Below are 18,975 nucleotides of genomic sequence, written 5' to 3' on the forward strand. Positions count from 1 at the left end.
GAGAGGCTTCTCCCAGGGCAAGCTGAGCAGGTCAGGCGTCGCGCCCGGCTGCAGCCCAGCCACCGAGACAGGGTCGCGCCGGCGCTACGGGCAGGGCTCGCCCTGCCCCTCCCCGCTTGTCTTCCCAAAAAATCTTCCCTCCATCACACAGCATGCAGCCATATTCACATAAGCCACTGATTCCTTCCAGGGCAGAATAATTTAAGTGCTCCTTTTGCCAGGAAATTGGCAGCGCCTCTCTCATTAATAATAAAACCAGCCATCAGCCCAGGGAACAGAGCAACTCAAAGCGCTCTGACAGCAAGTGATTGCACAGTGGCAGCTGTACCACCTCCTCCCCGCTCGACCCACGGTGGGGCTGGACACTCGGCATGTTATTTGAAGTACTCGACAGCAATATTCTCTAGATAAAACACAATGCCGTTACATCAGTCTGCTTGATCATTCCTCTTAATTTTTTTTCCCCCTCTCTCTCCAAGCAGGTCTAGCTGCTTTTTGCTTTGAAGACCCAGGGAAATTTGATCATCATGACTTGCCTGCTTTGTTTCTGGATTAAAGGTTGCATAGCAGCAGGGAGCAAGCACTCAGTTCCCCCGCAACCAACAAGAAGCTGCAAAACTTGTCTCCTCCACGCAGTGAATATTTCAAATCAAAGCAAAACCCACTAAATAATGTCCTCATAATTTACGAAGAGCAAAGACAGGAGTATCCACATTCGGTTTCCATTGTAACCCTGACTCTATGGCCACTTTCATGTGTAATTTTTTCCTGTGCACATGAGCAATTTCACTGCGGCAAGCGAAATGCCTAGGGAAGCAGAAGTGTAAACGCTTACAACAATTTGTCCTTTAGAGTCACAGCGCCATCCCAGAAATCAAAAGCATGATGCAACTTGTCGAGCGCCCTGAGAGCTCTCTCCGGCTGGCTGGGGGCCACGTGCAGAATAGATAACAGTCCTCTGGAAGAGCCTTTGCTAAAGGAAACGCACAAGAAATTTGTCACCGCTTGCCGTCAGGCGCATCTGAATCTTAGACCTCAAGCAGCGCTTTAAAAATAATCTCAGCCTAACGCAGAGGGCCCTGCCCGCTGCTCTCCCTCCTGTCCCCTGGCATTTGCCAAACTGCCCTCCTGACCCCTCTCCTCCTCCCCTCTCCAAGGAGGCTGCTGGCAGATTGCCCGCGTTTCCCAGGCGGCTCTGGCCAGGCTCACGCACATCCGCGCCCGACGCCTCGCAGCGCTCCCGCGGACGCGCGGCGGCTCGCTGCTACCCGGCTGCGGTCCTGCGCTGACCCCGCGCCCGGGGAGCGCCGGCTCCCTCGCCCGCCCCGCTCCCCTGGCGCCAGCCTCCGCAGCGGCCCTCTCCTCCTTGCCGTACCGGGGCTCCTGCGGCCCGCGCCACCCATGGACTCGCACCTCTCCACCACTCTGCGGCACGGCCTGGTCCTCCGCTCCTGCCTCTCCCTGCAGGTGGGCTGCTCGGCACAAGCCTCCCGGAGCATCCCGCGCCCTCCTCTCTGACACGCGTTGCTCCGCAGCACCTCGCGCCATGTGTCCCATGCCCCGCACGGCGACACAGCCCCGGCACCCTCCATCTCGTGTGCCCCCGCCGCACTGCACGCTGTGGTGCTCCCGCAGCACCCTGCGCACAGGCTGCGCCCTCGCAAGGCTCCTCACACCCCCGCGCGCACCAAGGCAGGCTGCACCCTCACACGCTGCACAGCACCCAGGGACACCCCAATGCACCCACGCTGACTGCCCTGCGCCCATGTGGGCTGCCAGCACTGCCACGCGCCCCTGGGCATCCATCCAGCCTGCCAGCACCTCTACATGCCCCTGCACCCATGCAGACTACCAGCACTCCTACGTGCCCCTCAGCACCCACTATGCCCATGTGGCTCTAGGCACTCCCTTGCACCCATAAGCATCCCAGGGCACCCACGCAAGCTGCCAGCACACCCCTGCACCCATCCAGGCCCTGGGCATCCCTCCGCACCCCTAGGCACCAGATGAGCTGCCAGAAACACCTGCACCCACATGGGCTGCCAACACCCCCTCGTGCTCCTGGACATCCGCATGGGCTGACAGTGTCACCCTCCACCCACATGGGCTGCCAGCACAGCCCTGCTCCTCCCCAGCACCCTCCTGCACCCCTGGGCACCCATATAGCATGCCAGCATCCCCTATGGGCTCCCTCCACCCATGCAGACTGAGAGCACCCCCTGGGCACCCACACAGGTTACCAGCAACCTCTTCACCTAGGTGCACTGCGAGCACCCCTATGCGCTCCTGGGCACCCATGCAGGCTGCCCGGGCACCCCGACACCCATGAGCTCTGCCGGCATCCCCGGGCACTCGGGCACCCATGCACACTGCCAGCACTCCCATGCGCTCCTGGGCACCCATGCAGGCTGCCCGGGCACCCCGGCACCCATGCGCCCTGCCAACACCCGCAGCCCCACAAGCCGCCCAGCCCGGGGCTCCCCGCGCACCTCGGCCGCCTCCGCCGCCCCGCGGCCCGCGCTCCTCGGCCGCGCCGTCACGTGACAGCGCGCTCAGCTGACCGCGCTGCCCGGCCGCCGGGCGCCCGCGCCTGCGCACACGGGGAAGTGAAGGCGAGGGGCGGGGCGGGGCGGGCGGCCGGCGCCGCCTGGCGGCCGGCGCGGAGGCTGCGGGCCGGGGGCGGCGCCGGGCGGGCTCGCGTCGCAGCGCTCGCGGGTGACTTTTGCCCAGCCTGGCGCCCCGTGCTGCAGAGCCGGGGGCCGCTTTTGCAAAGCCGGGCTGTTACTCTTGCAAAGCCTGGGGCGCGCTTTGCAGCGCCTCGGGAGGCAGGGAGCCGATGCGATGGGCCCCGCAGCCCTGCCTCTGCCCCGCGCAAGGCCAGCGCCTGCTGCAGCGAGCAGCCCCAGCCCACGCTTCCCCCTCACGCACCGGGCGACGCTCAGGGTCACGGTGCCGCTGGCAGGGCATGCTTTGCCCATGCACGTTGCGCCGAGGCTCGGAGCACCCTGCGTCCCTCCGCGTATGGGGCGGCAAGGAGAGCCCCCACGGCAGGGCAGTTCCTGGGCAAGGCCTGCCACCATGCGTGCCACGCCAGGACCTGCAGAGCAGCAAGGGTCAGCATGTGTCGGGGAGGTGGCTGGCGGGACAAATGATCAAGATAGACCACAAGGAGGGAGGGGAAAACCACTGCAAGGGTTGTGCCTTTTGGCTGCACGGTGCTGTATTAGAAGGGGAGCGTTTGCAGATCTCCACTGCAACCCTGGCACAGGGAGCCAGCTCGGGGCTGCTTGGCATCAGCTCTTCTGGCTGCAGTGGCTGATACCACCACCCACTTTTGTTTCCACCAGCCCAACACTGCATCACCACCATCTCAAGGAAAGCAGTCTGGCTGCCCAGTTCACCCCAAGTGCCAAGAGGCATCAGCTCCACTTTCAGGTAAAAAGATTTATTAAGAACCTGCAGTGCCTGCCCGAAAGGTGGGTGCCTCTTGGCGTGTGCACTGAGCAGCAAAGCAGCGGGAAGCGGGGTGAGTTGGTTAGCAGTACTCCAGGCAAAACAAATCCGTGCCAAAGACAGTGACCATATGAAACGGAGTGAGCTCGGGGGGCAGAAAGGTGTTGGGAGCAAGTCTGCCTTGCAGAGCACCTAGAGCCTGGGCTCTGCTCTCTGCCGGGGCAGCAATTAAGGCATAGAAAGTGCTCAGAGGAAGACCAGCCCTATGGAAATGCTAAATAATGTGATCGCAGGCTCAGCGGCCGGGCAGGAGGAGCTAGGCTGTGGCTGAAGGCCACCCAAGCAGGCTGCTGTTCTTCAAGGTCAACTCCCAGTTCACAGCGGACCCCTCCGAGTGCTGAGATGGGACCAGCCCGGGAGGGAAACGTGCCCCACGTGCAGCCTGCGCCGGCCGCCCTTCCCTGTCGTGTCCACAGGCCCAGGATGGTGCTGCCCGTTTGCTGCGATGAATGCGTGTGGCAGCAGCTTGTGGCAGTCACAGAGGGCACTGCTGTGCCCCATGCCGTTGTTTGGTGTGCTCTGCAGCGGCATGGACCAGCGACCTGTGCTTGGTGCTTAGAGAAAGCCCTGCATAGCCCCGCACGAGGACTGGCTGGAAGCATGGAGAGATCCCATGCCCACACATGCCTGCCACGTCACCACACACACCTTTGTCATGATGGATGCCGGTGTTTTGGCCATCTGATGGACATCCACCTGGTCACACGAGGGGATGGAGGTGGGAGTTGGCCTTCCCCAGCCGAGAGACTGGGTGCCACGGGAAACGAGAGTTTTGCTCACGGTGTCAAGGGAGTGCAATAAATAAACCGTTCAGAACGACCCCCACACGCCTGCTGGGGCAGATCTGGGCAGCCTCCCCGGCAAAGCTCTCAGGGTAGGTCCTAAACTGTTTTGCAGCACCCCAACCTCCAGCCTGCAGAAAACACTCGTTTCAGCCCATTTCCAAGAGCAACCAGTGCTTGCTGCGGTATCAGACAGGCTGCTCACCTTGCCCGCTGCAAGCACGTGTGTTGGAGTGTGCAAGCGTGTTCGAGAAGCAGCTCTTTAAAGGCTGTGATTAAAATGTTCACCCTTGCCTGAGTTGTGGTTTGAAAATGAGATGATGAGGAACTGTCCCCGGTGAGGCCGTGCCCCAGCCGCTTGTCGTATCCGTGCCCTCCGCGGCACAGGAGCCGGCGAGCGTTAGGACTCCTCCCCAGCAAGAGCAGCCTGAGTCATGTGGTCCCCTGCGAGCGAGAACATCTGTTTGGGGGTTGTGTGCTTTCAGCTCTTTCTCCCTTGTGATTTTTTTTGCAGATGTACCAAGAGGGGTGTTCTCACGGGTGGCAGCTGCTCTCAGCATCAGCGTCTCCGGAGCCGGCCCCGTGCACGGGAGGGTGATTTGCCAAGAGGACCTGGAGCTGCCATAGTGGGGACGGGTCTCCTGCAGACAGTTTAGGGGCACTTCTGCAAGACAGCCCCATCGTGGCCAAGAAGGAGGAGGTGGGGGTGCGCGGGGGACACCCTCATAGCACCTCCTAATCCGGCACCCTCCAGCCTGCCCGGTGGCCAGGGCACAAGACAGCCCCCTGACAAATCCTCGCGCTCCCTTTCCAAACGCTCCCTCCTTTCTTATTTGAAGAAGTACAGATTGCTTTTCCCTGGAATGCTTTTGTCTAAAATTCCCTTGATGGGATTAAGAAAAAAATGGACAACAGGTAAAAAATAACTATTCCCCTGCCCCAGTCCCCTCTGAAAGGCTGGGGGTGTGCTTGAAGATAACTCTGTCCCGGGCAGGGGATGCTGGTGATGGGATCTGGGGAAGAGTGGGACATCTGGGGGCCTTTCTCTTGTCACCGGGAGATGGGGGGACATAAAGCAGTAGGAACTGGGGATACGTCCCAGGACTGGCACCTCGCCAGCCCACCAAAAGCCCTCTCTCTCCTCTCACCCCAGACATCAGCGTTTTGTGTCGGGAGCAAGAGGAGGGCCAAAGCAAGGGGGGCTGAGCGGAAACAGCAGCGGGGCGAGTGGAGGAGGGGTCGGCCGCAGCGGGTACCGGGGCGTGCGCCTCGGGGGGACGGGAACGGGGAAGAGGGGTGCCGGGGACAGGCGAGACCCCCCCGGCCCCTCACTGCGCCTGGAGGGAGAAGGCCAGCTTGATGCAGGCGAGCTCTTCCCCTTTGTTGCTGATGGCCGCCCGGACGCGGTAGTTGCCGTTGGTCATCCAGGAGGGCAGCTCGATGTCGGGCAGCAGGAAATCACTGGCCGGCAGAGAGTAGGAGCCCTGCAGAGAGAGAGGAGACGTAGGGCAAGACGTCAGCAGTGGCCTGGGCCAAAATCCCCCGCCACCCCGCGCCGCCTCCATCCCCCTCAGCCTTCGCCGAGACGACGGCACCGAAGGGCGTTTCAGTGCCCAGCGTCGCGGGCAAGGCTGCAGCTCCGGCTGGAGAAACGCCGCTGCCGGGGGAGCACCCATGCGACGGCCAAGTGGAGGTGGGAGGTGACGGACCGTGCTCCCACACAGCCGCCCACCGAGTAGCCGGGGCAGGCGTCCCCGGCGTCCCCGGCGTCCCCGGCGTCCCCGGCGTGGGGCATGGCCGAGGCAGCTCGGCGCTGAGCGTACCGCTTTGAAGGGGCAGTGGCAAGGGATGCCGTAGGTGAGGAGGGGCTCCGGGCAGGTCGTCCCCGGAGGGATGAGGTTGTCCAGGATGGTGCAGACGTCGCTGTAGGTGCAGCTGCCCAGCTGGTCGACGCAGGGCAGCTGGATCCAGAGCTCGCCCAGCGCCTTCTCCACAACCAGCACCGCCTGCAAGAAAGGGGGTCTGACACCAGTGCAGCCCGGAGGCGCCGGCGTCCTGCAGCTCCTCCGCTGCATCCCACCCCGTCCCCACTCTGCTTGCACTCAGCCATCTGCCCTCCTCCGTTTTCGGGCTTAGACTGCAGATTGTCCAGCACGGGGCCTGCATCTTGGGTAACTGCAGGGAGCGGGGTGAGTAGAGATTTGCACCAGCCCATCTGAGCTCAGAACCAGCCTGCTTGCAAGCTGACGGGCCAGTTCACAGCAGGAGGGGTAAAACGCAGGAAGAAGCAACATGGGAGAGCTCCCTGAGGGCTGGAAGTGTCTCATCCAGCACGGCTCAGCGGAGATTAAACTTCCCCTCCCCTGTTCTCAAAAATTACGTGGTTTCCTCCAGACTCTTTACAGCACCGAGCACCAAAGGTGCCGGCAGGGCGACCTCCCGCGGCACTGCAAGAGACACCAGCTCGTATATCCGGTCCCACTGCAGCACCCAGCGCCGGGCTGCAACGTGCCAGCCCTGACTGGCCGGCAGAGCCCAGCGCTGTCCCAACCCTCTACAAGCCCTGCAAGGGCAGACGAGGGGGACGGTCGCGACGGCCCTGACACCATCCAGCTCAGCGCCCTGCGGCACACGGGGATAGGATGGGAGATGATCCCAGCCCTTGTGGGGAACCTTGTGATGCGAGGGGAGAGCTGCGCTCCCATTGCCCCGGGATGTTTGTGGGGCCATCACATGCCTCCACCTCCTGGCCACCTCCTTCCCCTTCCCGTTTTTGGTTCCTCGCTTCCCACAGGTTTCTCTTCCCTTTTTCCAGCCTTGGCTTGACCACTGACCAAAGCTTTGTGCTTGCACTGCCTCCAAGCCCCCTGCACGCCCTCTCCTCCCCTTCTCCCATGGTGCCCCTTCCCAAAATCGCCCAGCCCAGAGATGATCCCTCGCACTGCCAGGCCGGCCCCGCTCCGGCAGCACCCTTCCCGCGCCCACCGACGGCTCGCGCCTGCTGCAGCTCTCCGCTCCGCAGCCAGCGCCGGGCGTTTTCTGCCTGGCCGCGTTCCCGCCGGGACGCTCCCCATGGCCCCGGCCCCAAACAGGCGCCGCGGCGTTGCTCAAGTCGCCCGGCGCAGCTCGGCCCCAGGGCGCTGCGAGGGGGGCAGAGCGCCGCACGGGACGTGTTGGGTCTCATCCGACCCGCGCACACAGAGCAGGGCTGGGATGAGCCCCGGGGGCCGGGGGTCGGTTAACACTCGCGGTCCAGCCGGGCTCCAAGTGCCCCGTTCCCTCCAAGGGCTGCTCATTCCCGCGCCCGCTGGCTGGGCACGTGGCAGCTCCCGGCACTTTGGGGGGGTGCTCTGCCGCCCGGAGGCAGCGCCTCGGCCCTGCGTGTCCCTGGCACGTACCTTCAGCGGGGAGGTCAGGGCCTTGGTACCGGTCACGGCGGCACTGATCCGCAGGTTCCCCGGGATGGTGATGGGGTCTGGCGCCACGGAGAGGCTCTGGAGCACAACGGGATCCTTCCCCGCACCGCAGTTCTCCCAGGAAAAGCCCCCGACCTGCGGCGTCGAGGGACAGGACTCAGACCCCGGGCAGGCTGTGCCCCGAGCCCGCAGGGTGCCCCCAGGGCACTGGCCCCGTGTCCCCAAGGCCCTGTGACCGGGATGGACCTCAGACGCTGCTCAGCGGCCGGAGGAGACCCCGAACCCACGCTCCCACTGCCCCACACAGCTGCTCCCAAACTCAGCGCAAAGGAGCCTCAGCCCCCACCAAATGCAAAGAAACGCTTCACCTGCTCATTAGACTTCCAACTCTACAAGTCAAAAGGCAGTTTAGAAACTCTTTTCTTCAGAAAATAATTATAATAAAACTCCTTTCTATCCTTTTTATTGAGTGTCCCTTGGCTACAATTTCCAAACCATCTATTTAGGCCATACTTAAACCACTGCATGCGCACAAGGTACAAATTAATTTTCATGCCGACTTAAATGAAATGGAGCCATGCCTGTGAAACCGGAGGCACGAGAGCACCAGGGGAAACAGAGCAGGGACAGCAGCGGCCGTGCTGGATGGGGAAGCTGCTAGTCTCCTCGGGGAGGATGCCTGTACTCATGTGGCCTCCGAACTGAGCCCCAACCAGCCTAAAGTGAAAAGCTCACTGCAGGGAGAAATAACTAGCCCGGCTTGTTTGCTCAGCGCCCTGGTCCTGCCATGTGATCCTGTGCGGGAGTGGGAACCACGCTTGTGCTTTACACTTCAAAGCCTGCTCGACATTTCCATACTGTCTGCTGCTGGGCGAGGGCAGATGAGCCTGACTCACTCGCATGGTCAATACCTCCATCCCCCAGATACCTCCAAGGTCTGCAGCTCAACCAGCTTAATGACTGTCTGGATGAGCCTGAAAAGCAGTTTTGTCCTATGGGATAATGAAAATCCACATGCAGGGGCTGTCACACGCACACAGGGGCTGTCACACGCATGGGAACCATTGCTCGTGTCCTGCTGAGCGGCACTGCTCAGCCGAGATGCTCCCAGGGGAGCTGTTGGCATGGGAAGGAGGTGGCTGGTGTTTCCTCCGAGTCCCACCAGTGCCCACTGCAATCATAGCCAACGTCAAGGGCCGGCAGCAGGAGTCAGAGCCGTCTGCTCCCAAACCACGAGGCCAGAGGGGAAAACGCAGGGGAGCCATCCGCCCCGAGGTCCACGACTGCCTGACCCCGGGCGGCTGCAGTGTCCAAAGCAACGCACCGAGCAGACAGGTCTCGGCGGCACCTCAGCAGCACCTCTCCACCACCCCAGCTCCCACGGGGCTCCAGCACCAGGGCCCAGCTCTCCTGGAAAGAGGCAAGGGGCTGCCAGCTTTGGGCTGGTCGCTAGGCTTTGGAGAAGTCTGTGCTTTGAGAACCTCATTGCCAGGTGGAAGCAGCTAAAGCAGAAGTGATACTTAAAGAACCTAAAGAAGAGAAGTGTGGAGCTGAGCACCAAGACAGTCATCCCTGAACCCACAGTGAGCTGGCACGTCTCGGGGTGAGAGTTGAGCTCCTGCTCCTCCATAACCAGCCACCCGCCTAATTGCAGGTATTTCCCCAGCGGCGGTGAAGGGCTGAGCCAAGAGGAAGCTCTGGGGCTGCCCACCCCGAGCAGGTTTGGCTGGAGCAGCCCTGCTATCCTTGGGGGGGATGCAGCCCGCGGCACAGGCTGGGCCAGCGGAGGCTGTATTCCCTGGTGCCAGCACCGAAACCCAGTGGGCAGCACTGCCCACACAGCCCGGCCCAGCCCGCTCACCCACCCTCGCCCCGCCGCCGAGGACATCCCACGGCGCAGGGCAGCCCCGTGGCGCGCAGGCTCTTTGTAAGCCCTGGCAAGGGGCAGGCTGGGGCCCCAAGTTTCGCAAGCGGCAGGTGAGCCTGGCCGGAGCCCCCGCTCCCCCCTGCACGCTGATCTGCCGGCGGAGAGGCTCCAGCGGGAGGGAGCTCAGTGCTGGAGTGTGTGTGTGTGTGTGTGTGTGTGTGTGTGTGCGCGCTTGTGCCGAGCTGTGGGGTAGCACCGACCCTCCTACTGCCTTGCAGAGCCACCCTCAGCCTCCCTAAACATGCTCCCCTTCCCCGGCAATATCAGCTTTCCCAGAAAAAAAAAATGAATACTCCATGCTAGCTGAAAGTCAAGCAGAGATCCCTGTGTTCACCAAAGCTGTAAGGATATTTTCTGTGTGTCTCCTAATCAGTGCATGTTGATTCATGTGACCCAATACCACACGTGGGAACAAGGCGGCGGTGTGAGCTGCTGATCTGGAAAACGCAATTGAACTGAAGGAATAAAATCAGACCTGCTGAGACGCTGTACTTCAAGCTCAGCTAAATGCAAAGAGGTCGGCTGGGCATTTCAGTGCAAAAACTTCCTTTCTGCCTGGAAAGGAGGCAAGGCTGAGCGGCAAGCGAACCTCTAGCCATGACCCCGGCAACACGTTGCAAACAGTCATCCTCGCTCCCTCGCCGCCCCGGCGCGGATCAGACGCTGCGAGCCCTTTTGTCCCAGGCTGGCCAGGAAACACTTTTGATCTCTTGCTAAACCCAGCGGGATGGGGAAAGCTTTCCCTGCAGGGCTGCGCCGCTCGGCCGCTGCCGGCTCTCTCCGGAAAGCGCCCCGGTCCCCTCCGCACAGGCTATCAGACCCGCACCGGCGTCCCTGCAAACCGCCCCCCCCCCGCCGCCTTTGGGGCCGTCAGCCCCCTTCGTGCTGCTCCCTGCGGAGACCGAAGCGGGGCGAAAGGGTCTGCCACCTCTTACCTTCCTCAGCTTCCTAGCCCCGCTCCGCTCCACCAGGACCTGCGGGCGGCCCGGCCCGCCGAGCGCAGCTGGGCACAGCTGCAGGGCGCAGAGCGCCAGCAGCGCCGCTCGCATGTCGGCGGCGGCTGGCGAGCGCGGCCTGGGCGGCGCGGCGCGGCCGCAGCGAAAGCGGCAGGAGCGCGCAGGGGAGAGGCGAAGCGAGGCCCGGGACCGGCGGGGCGGCGGGGCGGCGGGGCGGCGGCTCGCGTCCCGAGCAGGGGCTGCCTGCGGCTGCGGCGCCTCTGCACTCGCCTCTGCACTCGCCGCCGCGCAGACGGCAGGGGAGGCCGCGACGCCGGGTGGACCCTGCTAGCTCCTTGCCCAGCCCACCCGCGATTCCCCTCCCTCCGCTTGCATTGCTCAGAGATTTTCCCTCCCTCCTCTTCTTTTTTTTTTTTTTTTTTTTTTTTTTTGCCAATCGCAGGACTGGAGTTGCAGGGATGCCGGGACGGGAAGCGCCGTCTTCCCAGCCGCCGCGGGGCCTGCCCTCTGCCGGCACAGCAGCGCCGCCGGGGAAGAGAGGCCGGCCCGGGTTGCCCAGCCGGGATGCATCCTGCTGCCCAGCCTCGCTCAGGCCCTCTACCCCTGCGCCAGCCCTTCGGCCCGGCCAGCGGGGCCAGCAGCCCAACTCCCGCTCCTGCAGCTGCCTGTCCCACACAGGCCGGCCGTAGCAGCCGCAGCACACGCAAGGTCTTCCAAAGGGCAAGAAAGAAGACCCAGGGAACTACAGACCAATCAGCCTCCCCTCAATCCCTGGAAAGGTGATGGAGCAGCTCATCCTGCATGCCTTCTCCATGCATGTGAAGGATAAGAAGGTGATCAGGAGGAATCAGCATGAATTCACCAAGAGGAAATCATGCTTAACCAACCTGATAGCCTTCTATGATGGAAGCCAGGATGACTGGCTGGGTAGATGAGGGGAGAGCAGTAGCTGTTGTCTACCTTGACTTTACTGAGGCTTTTGACACTGCCTCCCATAACATCTTCGTAGGCAAGCTCAGGAAGCACGGGCTGGATGAGTGGACGGTGAGGTGGATTGAGAACTGGCTGGATGGCAGAGCTCCGAGGGTTGTGGTCAGTGGCAAAGAGTCTAGTTGGAGGGCTGTAGCTAGCGGTGTCCTCTGGGGTCAATACTGGGTCCGATCTTGTTTAACTTATTCATCAGTGACCTGGGTGAAGGGACAGAGTGCCTCCTCAGCAAGTCTGCTGATGATACAAAACTGGGCAGGGGGCTGTGCTGCCATTCAGAGGGACCTGGACTGGCTGGAGAGCTGGGTGGAGAGGAACCTCCTGAAGTTCCACAAAGGCAAGGGCAGGGTCCTGCACCTGGGGAAGAACAGCCCTATGCACTAGGACAGGCTGGGTGCTGACCTGCTGGAGGAGCTGGGAATCCTGGGGGACCACTAGTTGACCGTGAGCCAGCAACGTGCCCTTGTGGCCAAGATAGTCAATGGTATCCTGGGCTACATTAGGAAGAGCATGGCCAGCAGGTCGAGGGAGGTGATCCTCTCCAGCAACTGGAGTACTGGGTCCAGTTCTGGGCTCCCCAATACAAGAAAGACATGGAGCTACTGGAGCAAGTCCAGTGAAGGGCTAGTGAGATGATGAAGGGACTGGAGCACCTCTCAGATGAGGAAAGGCTGAGAGCACTGCTGTTCAGCCTGGAGAAGACTGAGGGTGGATCTGATCAGTGTGTATAAGCATCTGAAGGGAGGCTATGAAGAGGATGGGGCCATACCCTTTTCAGTGGGGCCCAGTGACAGGACAAGAGGGTGACAGAGCACTGGAACAGGTTGCCCAGAGAGGTTGTGGAGTCTCCATCCTTGGAGATACCCAAAAGCCGTCCGGACACAATCCTGGGCAACGTGCCCTTGGTGACCCTGCTTGAGCAGGGTTGCACTACATGATCTCCAGAGGTCCCTGCCAACCTCAACCATTCTGTGATTCTGTGAAGGGCTTGGCACCCACCGTGGACTTGTACCGGCCCCCTCCGGCCCCAGTGCAGCCCCTCAGCACAAAACAGGTGGCATCTAGAAAGGAAAAGGAGATACATGAGAAACCAGATAAGATGGCATGTGTGCCGTGGGAGCGTGGAAGTACCCAGACACCAGGCAGTGGTTTGCTGCAATGATGAAGAGATATCCTGCTACATGCTGCCCCTCTCTCTGCTGCTTTGGCATTTAATGCCCCCCTCTTTCATCCTTGCCCAGCTGATACCATGCAGCTGCTTTAAGTCACAGATGACACAGGAATATGCATTTTCCCTCAGATTCTGGTGAATGGGTATTTTTTTCTGTTGAAAGCCTGAGCCCCCTCCTGCCACCTCTGCGAGAAGAGAGGAATGATCATCTGGCACAATGGCGCGAGGCGATGGGGGGCAGAAGGGAAACGTCCCCGGCTTCCCAGCCCGGCAGGCTGCTGGCCCCTGGCAGACGCCCACGAGTGCCCCTGCAGCAGAAGGACCCTCCTGACTCAGCGCTCGTTTTCCAAGGGGCCGTGGCCGAGCCCTCCATGCATCTCACAGTCACCGAGCATCTCACAGGCACTGGGTGGGGGGCAGGCTGGAAGGGGCTGAGCTGACTGACCACACAGGACATGAGTGTGGCAGGTCTTAACTCTTTCTTCTCTTGAGGTGTGGTTAGGACCTCCGAGTGGGACCCCTCCTGGCAACAGCTCGGCTTTTGCCTCGCACATGGACCCTGGCTGGCCCCCCCAGGCAGGGAACTTGGTGCAAGGCAAGGTTGCCATCCAAAACAGCACGGCAGGGCTCAGCTTTCTGCTCCGCCGGTCCCCCGTCACCCAAATGAGCCACAGAGCCACCTCATGACACTGAACAGATGAAGAGCAAACAGATCCCAGCCAAAACCTGGCCATGCTACCCTTCTCCGCACCACACGTGGGGGCGAGCGCGGGCCCCCATCCCCTCGGACACGGCAGGATACTGGAGCCCAGCTGACAGATGCCCGAGAGGCGCCTCTTGAGTGTCCAGCACTGCCACCCCAGCGGGAGGATGGCTGCAGCCCCGTAATGCTCCCAGGCCCTGGACGGGTCGTACGGCTCATCCGGACCCCCGGCTCAGCTCTATTTTTATCCACTTGTCCTTATTTAGTAGTGAGGCCGGCCGGGAGCATGCACGCAGGGCGCGGGAGCGTGGCGGGGTTACCCAGCCCCGCAGCGACAACTGCTTCGCTACCAGCCCTCAGAGGCTTAAGGGCGAGGAATAAATAGCCCCGTTCCCGCGAGCCCCGTCCTCCTGCCCGCCGCCTGCTGCGGCTGTGCTCTTCTTGGGAGCGAGAGTGTAAGTTATCCTCCAGCACTGGTATCTGCAAAAAAGAGTAAAGAACTATTATGACATGTTAACCCACATCTTTTCGAAAAACACAAAGGCAGGAATGATTTGAAATCACTGCTCCTCCTAAAAGCAGAAGCATATGTGACCTCGAGCCGGCGCTCCCGAGAGCCAGGGGACTCCCCCAGGTACAACCAAAGGAGTCTTGAGACTTTTTTATTGGGCTCCAACACATGCAAGATCCTCTCCAGTGCAAACAATTTGCTGAGTTATCTTGCGCCATGCAAAGCCTGAGTCATGAGGTCTTGCAGATCTGGCCTTTGATTTGCATTGAAGAGAGCCAGCAAAGATTAGCAACAATGTTAAGGACTTCTTTATGTCTCATTTACAGAAGCGAATGACTGCAAATGATGCACGTGTCCAAAGAGCGCAACCACAGACCACCCTCTCCCCACAGGTCTGGGCTGCCAGCCTCGCTGAGCAGGTCCAGCCTGACCCCACGCAGAGACCCGTGGGGCCTCCTTGGCCTGGGGAAGCGTCCCCGCAGACTGGCTCCTCACCCACATGTCGGGCTGGCCAAAAATCTTCCAGCAAAATCTTTTTTCCTCCCTTTTTTCTTCTTTTTTTTTTTTGGCTGGAAGACTAGGTTTTGAAAAAAGAAATATATAAGAAAGAATGACCGCATCAAGTATCTGCTTCCTGCAGCAAATCTTATTTTCACCTAGCAAATGCACATCCTGCAAATCGTTGCAGGTACAAACTTTAAACTCTCACAGTGGGGAGTGAGCACCCCAGGCGCCCCTGGAGCAGCACGAGGGCCGGCGGGCCCCTCGGGGGAAGCCTCTGCTGAGAGCGGAGACTCAGTTCTCCCACCCCGAGCAGAGCGTGGCCGAACGTCCCGCTGGTACAGAGCAGGCGGTGGAGAGCAGGGAGCCTCCGCAGACTCATGCGGTTCGGTCCCAGCACGGAGCTGCGCTGACCACGACCGGCCCGTCTGCGCACAGACAACCCCTCCAGGAGCCGGTGGGCATCCTACGAGCTCGTACCGACGCCGGATTGCACCCACTCCATCCTGACTAGTCCTCGCCAGCTAAAACCAGAGAGAGAGCTGAGACGCTTTAGCAGCTTGTGTAAATAGTTCCCTTATCCATAAGCTTTGGCAAACACTTTAAGTTAACATTGGTACAGAATAGCTCCACGTCAGGTCGGCTGTTATCCCATTTACGGTAATGCAGCTGAGGATGAGATAAACCTTCCCCGGATCACTTTTCCAGGCAAAACCCTTGAGATATCTCCAGCCACTATCATTACTGGAGACCCAGAGAAACTGTGATAACACTGTCCTGCGCTCGCTAAGCGTCTCGCCGGCCCCAGGCTGCCGGGCACGAAAGCCCCGACCAGCCCACGTTATCGGCCCCAAGGCTAGGACCGAGCCGGCGGCTGGTGGGGCAGAGGCAGCTCCGCTCCTCCTGGCAGAGCCTCCCCCGACGCCCGTGTCCTTCTCGCTGTCTCCCAGTTACTGACGGGGAAAGGAGGATCGAGGAGGACGGCCCCAGCCCGGGATGGAGCTGCTGCCCCCAGGGAGAGCTGGCCATGGCCGCCAGCTCAGAGCTGCTTCGCAGGAGTCCCAAAGATGCAGTCCATCCTCAGCGGTGAGAAGGCGTTAAGGGCAAACTTCAAAACCCGCCGGGGCCGCCCCGGGGGGGTCTGCCATGCGCGCAGGCTCCCGCCGGCGCAGAGTGAAACGTGGGGCCCGCGCGCCGCCTCCGCTTTCCTGCACGCGCGGTCAGAAATCCCCTCCCTGCCGCGGCCCCGGCGCTCAGCCAAGAGCAGCCGGAACGGCTGCCACCAGCCCAGGCCCCGCGTGCCCTGGGCCCCGCGATGGTGGTACCGCAGGGCTTTACAGCTGTCGCAATTTCCCCGCTTCCCACCACCATCCCCCCCAGCACCAGCACCGCCACGACGTGCAAGAAACGAGGGGTCGGCATTTTCCCACCCGTGAGAAAGCGCTCCCTGCTCCCAAGGGGGACAAGGATGGGCCGTCAAGGCCGTTCGTCCCCTTCCTGCGCCCCGTGGAGCGCCGCTGCTTTGCTCTGCAGCACCTGGGCACAAAAGCTGCCGGCTGGTTGAACCGCTGCCCTCCAAGGGGAGTAAATTATCAACGTACTGGGGCAGGGGAAAGAAACGGATGAAGCAGGGCTGACAGGTGAAATCTCTCCAGCGAGGATATATCCTACGCAGCCCACGCAGGAAAGACTTGAGAAATTGAGGAACTGATAAAATAAAGCTAAATTAAGAAACCTTTGCGGCAGCAGAGACTGACAGCTCTGGCAGGCAGCACCACGGATGAACCTGCAGCCTGAAGGAAGGATGTAACCTCATCTGGTGCCGCCTCTTCTACAAAAGTCGGTAGTTTATAGGAACAGATTTTGTTATCTGACCAGGGCAAGCCGAGCCCAGCCCAGCCCAGGAGCCGGCGCAGCTAGGGAGAGGGGAGGCTCCTGCAGGGCTCACTGGGGCCCCACTGAAAGCAGAAGTTACCACAAGCACACATGCAAACACGCACAAGCAAGACATTATGCCAGGTGGACACACAGTTATTTGCTTCTGTTCACAGCTACAGCACCAACGGAGGCAAATTCAGCCCAGAAACATGCACGCGCGTTTGTGCTTCCACGTGCAGGCCTTGAGTCTTGGAAATCTGGACCAGGATTTTTAATTAACCCTGGAGAGGTGGAGAGCAGCCTTTTATCCATCAAAGGATGTCCTAAGCCTGACAAATACTCTCATTCCGGGAAGGACATTTGCCCCGTGTATGCAATATTTAGGGCGACACGAACTGAGACGTTCTTAATAAGCTTCTAAACCAGCAGCGCTGTGGGAGCTCAGTGCCGGAAGCAGATGTGACTCACAAAACTTTGCCCAGGTTATGCAGCACCTACCCGAAAGGATGCAGGCAACTGGTCCCGCCAGTCCCTGGGAGACTCCCCACAAACCTGGGGCTCCTCCTTGGCTTTCGCCGCCCTCGCACCAAATCAGCGTTTCACAATTTCCCTGGGGAGCGGGGGTATCCCATCACAGGTGTGACACGGCCAGCCTCAGCCGGGAAAAACGCCTCGGAGCCGCACGCGAGGCCGCGGGAACACCCTGGTGGGCCGGGAGCCGCGCGGCCAGGGCTGCGCCGCAGGAGCTGAGCCCAGCGACGGCGGCACGTTGGCAGCCCCACAGCAGCAGGCTGCTTGGACATCTCCCAAGGGATATTTGGAAAATGTCAAAATAGAAAGTTGTTGAGAAAAACTGGCAATGTTTCCATTAGGGCAAAGCCTTGTGACCAGGTTGAAACGTTCTTACTTCAGCAGTGCTGGATGGGAAAGTTTGATTTTTCAGGTCAAAATGTATTTTCATTTAGAAGTGTCAATTATTTCATATTGTCAGGAAGACACCATCAGAACTGAAACATTTAGAGGAACCTGCCTCCCCTCCTCCTAATTTTTAGACAGAACATTCTCAATTCCCGTGTTTCACTCCCCTTTGAGGACCCATTTCCAAACCACAGGATTTCCTCCTGGAAATGGGCACCCCAGCTCCAGGCCCAGCAATTGGGGTGTTTGGGGTACTCTGGGGGGGAGGAGGGGTGTTGACAGGGTGCAGCCCCCCAAGCAGCATGGGCAATGCCGAAAGCACTCTCCAGCCAGCACAGCTACCCCTGGAGCCCGGCTTCTGCTAGGAGAAAAACAGAGTAAACCCACCACCAGCAACAGTTTCAGAAGGAATTTCATGGGCCGAAGGCAGAAGCCAGGCTGGGCCCTGCCTTTGCCCCTCACATCCCTTCTCCCACTCACACCGTGGAGCTGCGATGGGTTCATCAGCGCACCCCCCCCACCCGGGGCAGCCCTGCTCTGGCTGGACCCCAGCCCCAGTGCGGGGGCCCTGCTCCCCCAGCCCAGGCTGGAGCATCCCCAGCGTGAGGGTCCCACTCCCCCTGCCTGGCACAGAGCAGTCCCGGTACAGGGGGCCCAGGGTCGAGGCACCCATGGTATGGGGGGGCCAGGGAAGGAGCACAGCCGGGGTAGGGGAGTTCTCACTCCTGTTGCCCAGGACGGATCACCCCTGGTGCAGGGGGCCCTGGGTCTGTGCACCCCAGTGCAGGGAACTCATGGTCAGTGCACCCCCGGTGTGGGGGGGCCCAGGTCAGTGCACTCTGGCTGCAGGGGACTCACGGTGGGTGCACCCTGGCTGCAGGGGACTCACAGTCGGTGCACCCTCGGGGCAGGGAGTCCCGGGTCGGTGCACCCCGGGTGCAGGGGACTCACAGTGGGTGCACCCCGGGTGCAGGGGACTCACGGTGGGTGCACCCCCGGGGCAGGGAGTCCCGGGTTGGTGCACCCCGGGTGCAGGAGACTCACGGTGGGTGCACCCCCAGGGCAGGGAGTCTCGGGTCGGTGCACCCTGGCTGCAGGGGACTCACGGTGGGTGCACCCCCGGGGCAAGGAGTCCCAGGTCGGTGCACCCCCATTGTGTGGGGGACTCACGGTGGGTGCACCCTCGGGGCAGGGAGTCCCAGGATGGTGTACCCCGGGTGCAGGGGACTCACAGTCGGTGCACCCTGGCTGCAGGGGACTCACAGTGGGTGCACCCCCGGGGCAGGGAGTCCCGGGTCGGTGCACCCCGGGTGCAGGGGACTCACAGTCGGTGCACCCTGGCTGCAGGGGACTCACGGTGGGTGCACCCCCGGGGCAGGGAGTCCCGGGTCGGTGCACCCCGGGTGCAGGGAACTCACAGTCGGTGCACCCCGGGTGCAGGGGACTCACGGTGGGTGCACCCCCGGGGCAGGGAGTCCCGGGCCGGTGCGGAGAGCCCCCGGCCGGCCCCGCGGGGGCGGGCAGGCTGCAGCCGGGGGCGCTGCCCGGCGGCGGCTCGGGGGTGCAGAGCACCCTCTCCCGGCACCGCCTGCGAGCAGCCGCGGGGACTTTTTTTTTTTTCTTTCCCCTCCCTGCCTGCCAGCCCCGGCCGGGGCGGCTCGTCCCTGGCGCGCAGCGGAAGCGGCGGCGGGGGGATGCGGAGCCCCGCGGCC

General features: G+C 61.5%; 2 protein-coding genes across 3 annotated transcripts in view; both read right to left on the bottom strand.

Moving 5' to 3' along the window:
* Positions 1-2,582, bottom strand: part of LOC104151060 (proton-coupled amino acid transporter 1) — a 32,643-nt gene extending 30,061 nt beyond the window's left edge. Inside the window, exons 1-2 of one of the 2 annotated variants that reach the window (XM_068959658.1) lie at positions 2,490-2,582; positions 836-973 (exon numbers count right to left, since the gene is read on the bottom strand). The gene's annotated coding sequence lies outside the window, so the exon portion shown is untranslated. The remainder of the gene's footprint in view (positions 1-835; positions 974-2,489) is intronic. The other variant, XM_068959661.1, reaches the window with a different exon arrangement.
* An 847-nt stretch (positions 2,583-3,429) lies between these two features.
* Positions 3,430-10,883, bottom strand: GM2A (ganglioside GM2 activator). The gene is made up of 4 exons (XM_068959941.1): positions 10,574-10,883; positions 7,694-7,846; positions 6,119-6,301; positions 3,430-5,779 (listed from the first exon to the last, which is right to left on the bottom strand). Exons 1-4 carry the CDS (start codon positions 10,685-10,687, stop codon positions 5,624-5,626), a joined length of 606 nt encoding a protein of 201 aa, XP_068816042.1. The 5' UTR covers positions 10,688-10,883; the 3' UTR covers positions 3,430-5,623.
* Positions 10,884-18,975: the final 8,092 nt, after the last annotated feature.

The sequence above is a fragment of the Struthio camelus genome, chromosome 13 (assembly GCF_040807025.1).
Source record: "Struthio camelus isolate bStrCam1 chromosome 13, bStrCam1.hap1, whole genome shotgun sequence".
Taxonomy (NCBI): Eukaryota; Metazoa; Chordata; class Aves; order Struthioniformes; family Struthionidae; genus Struthio; species Struthio camelus.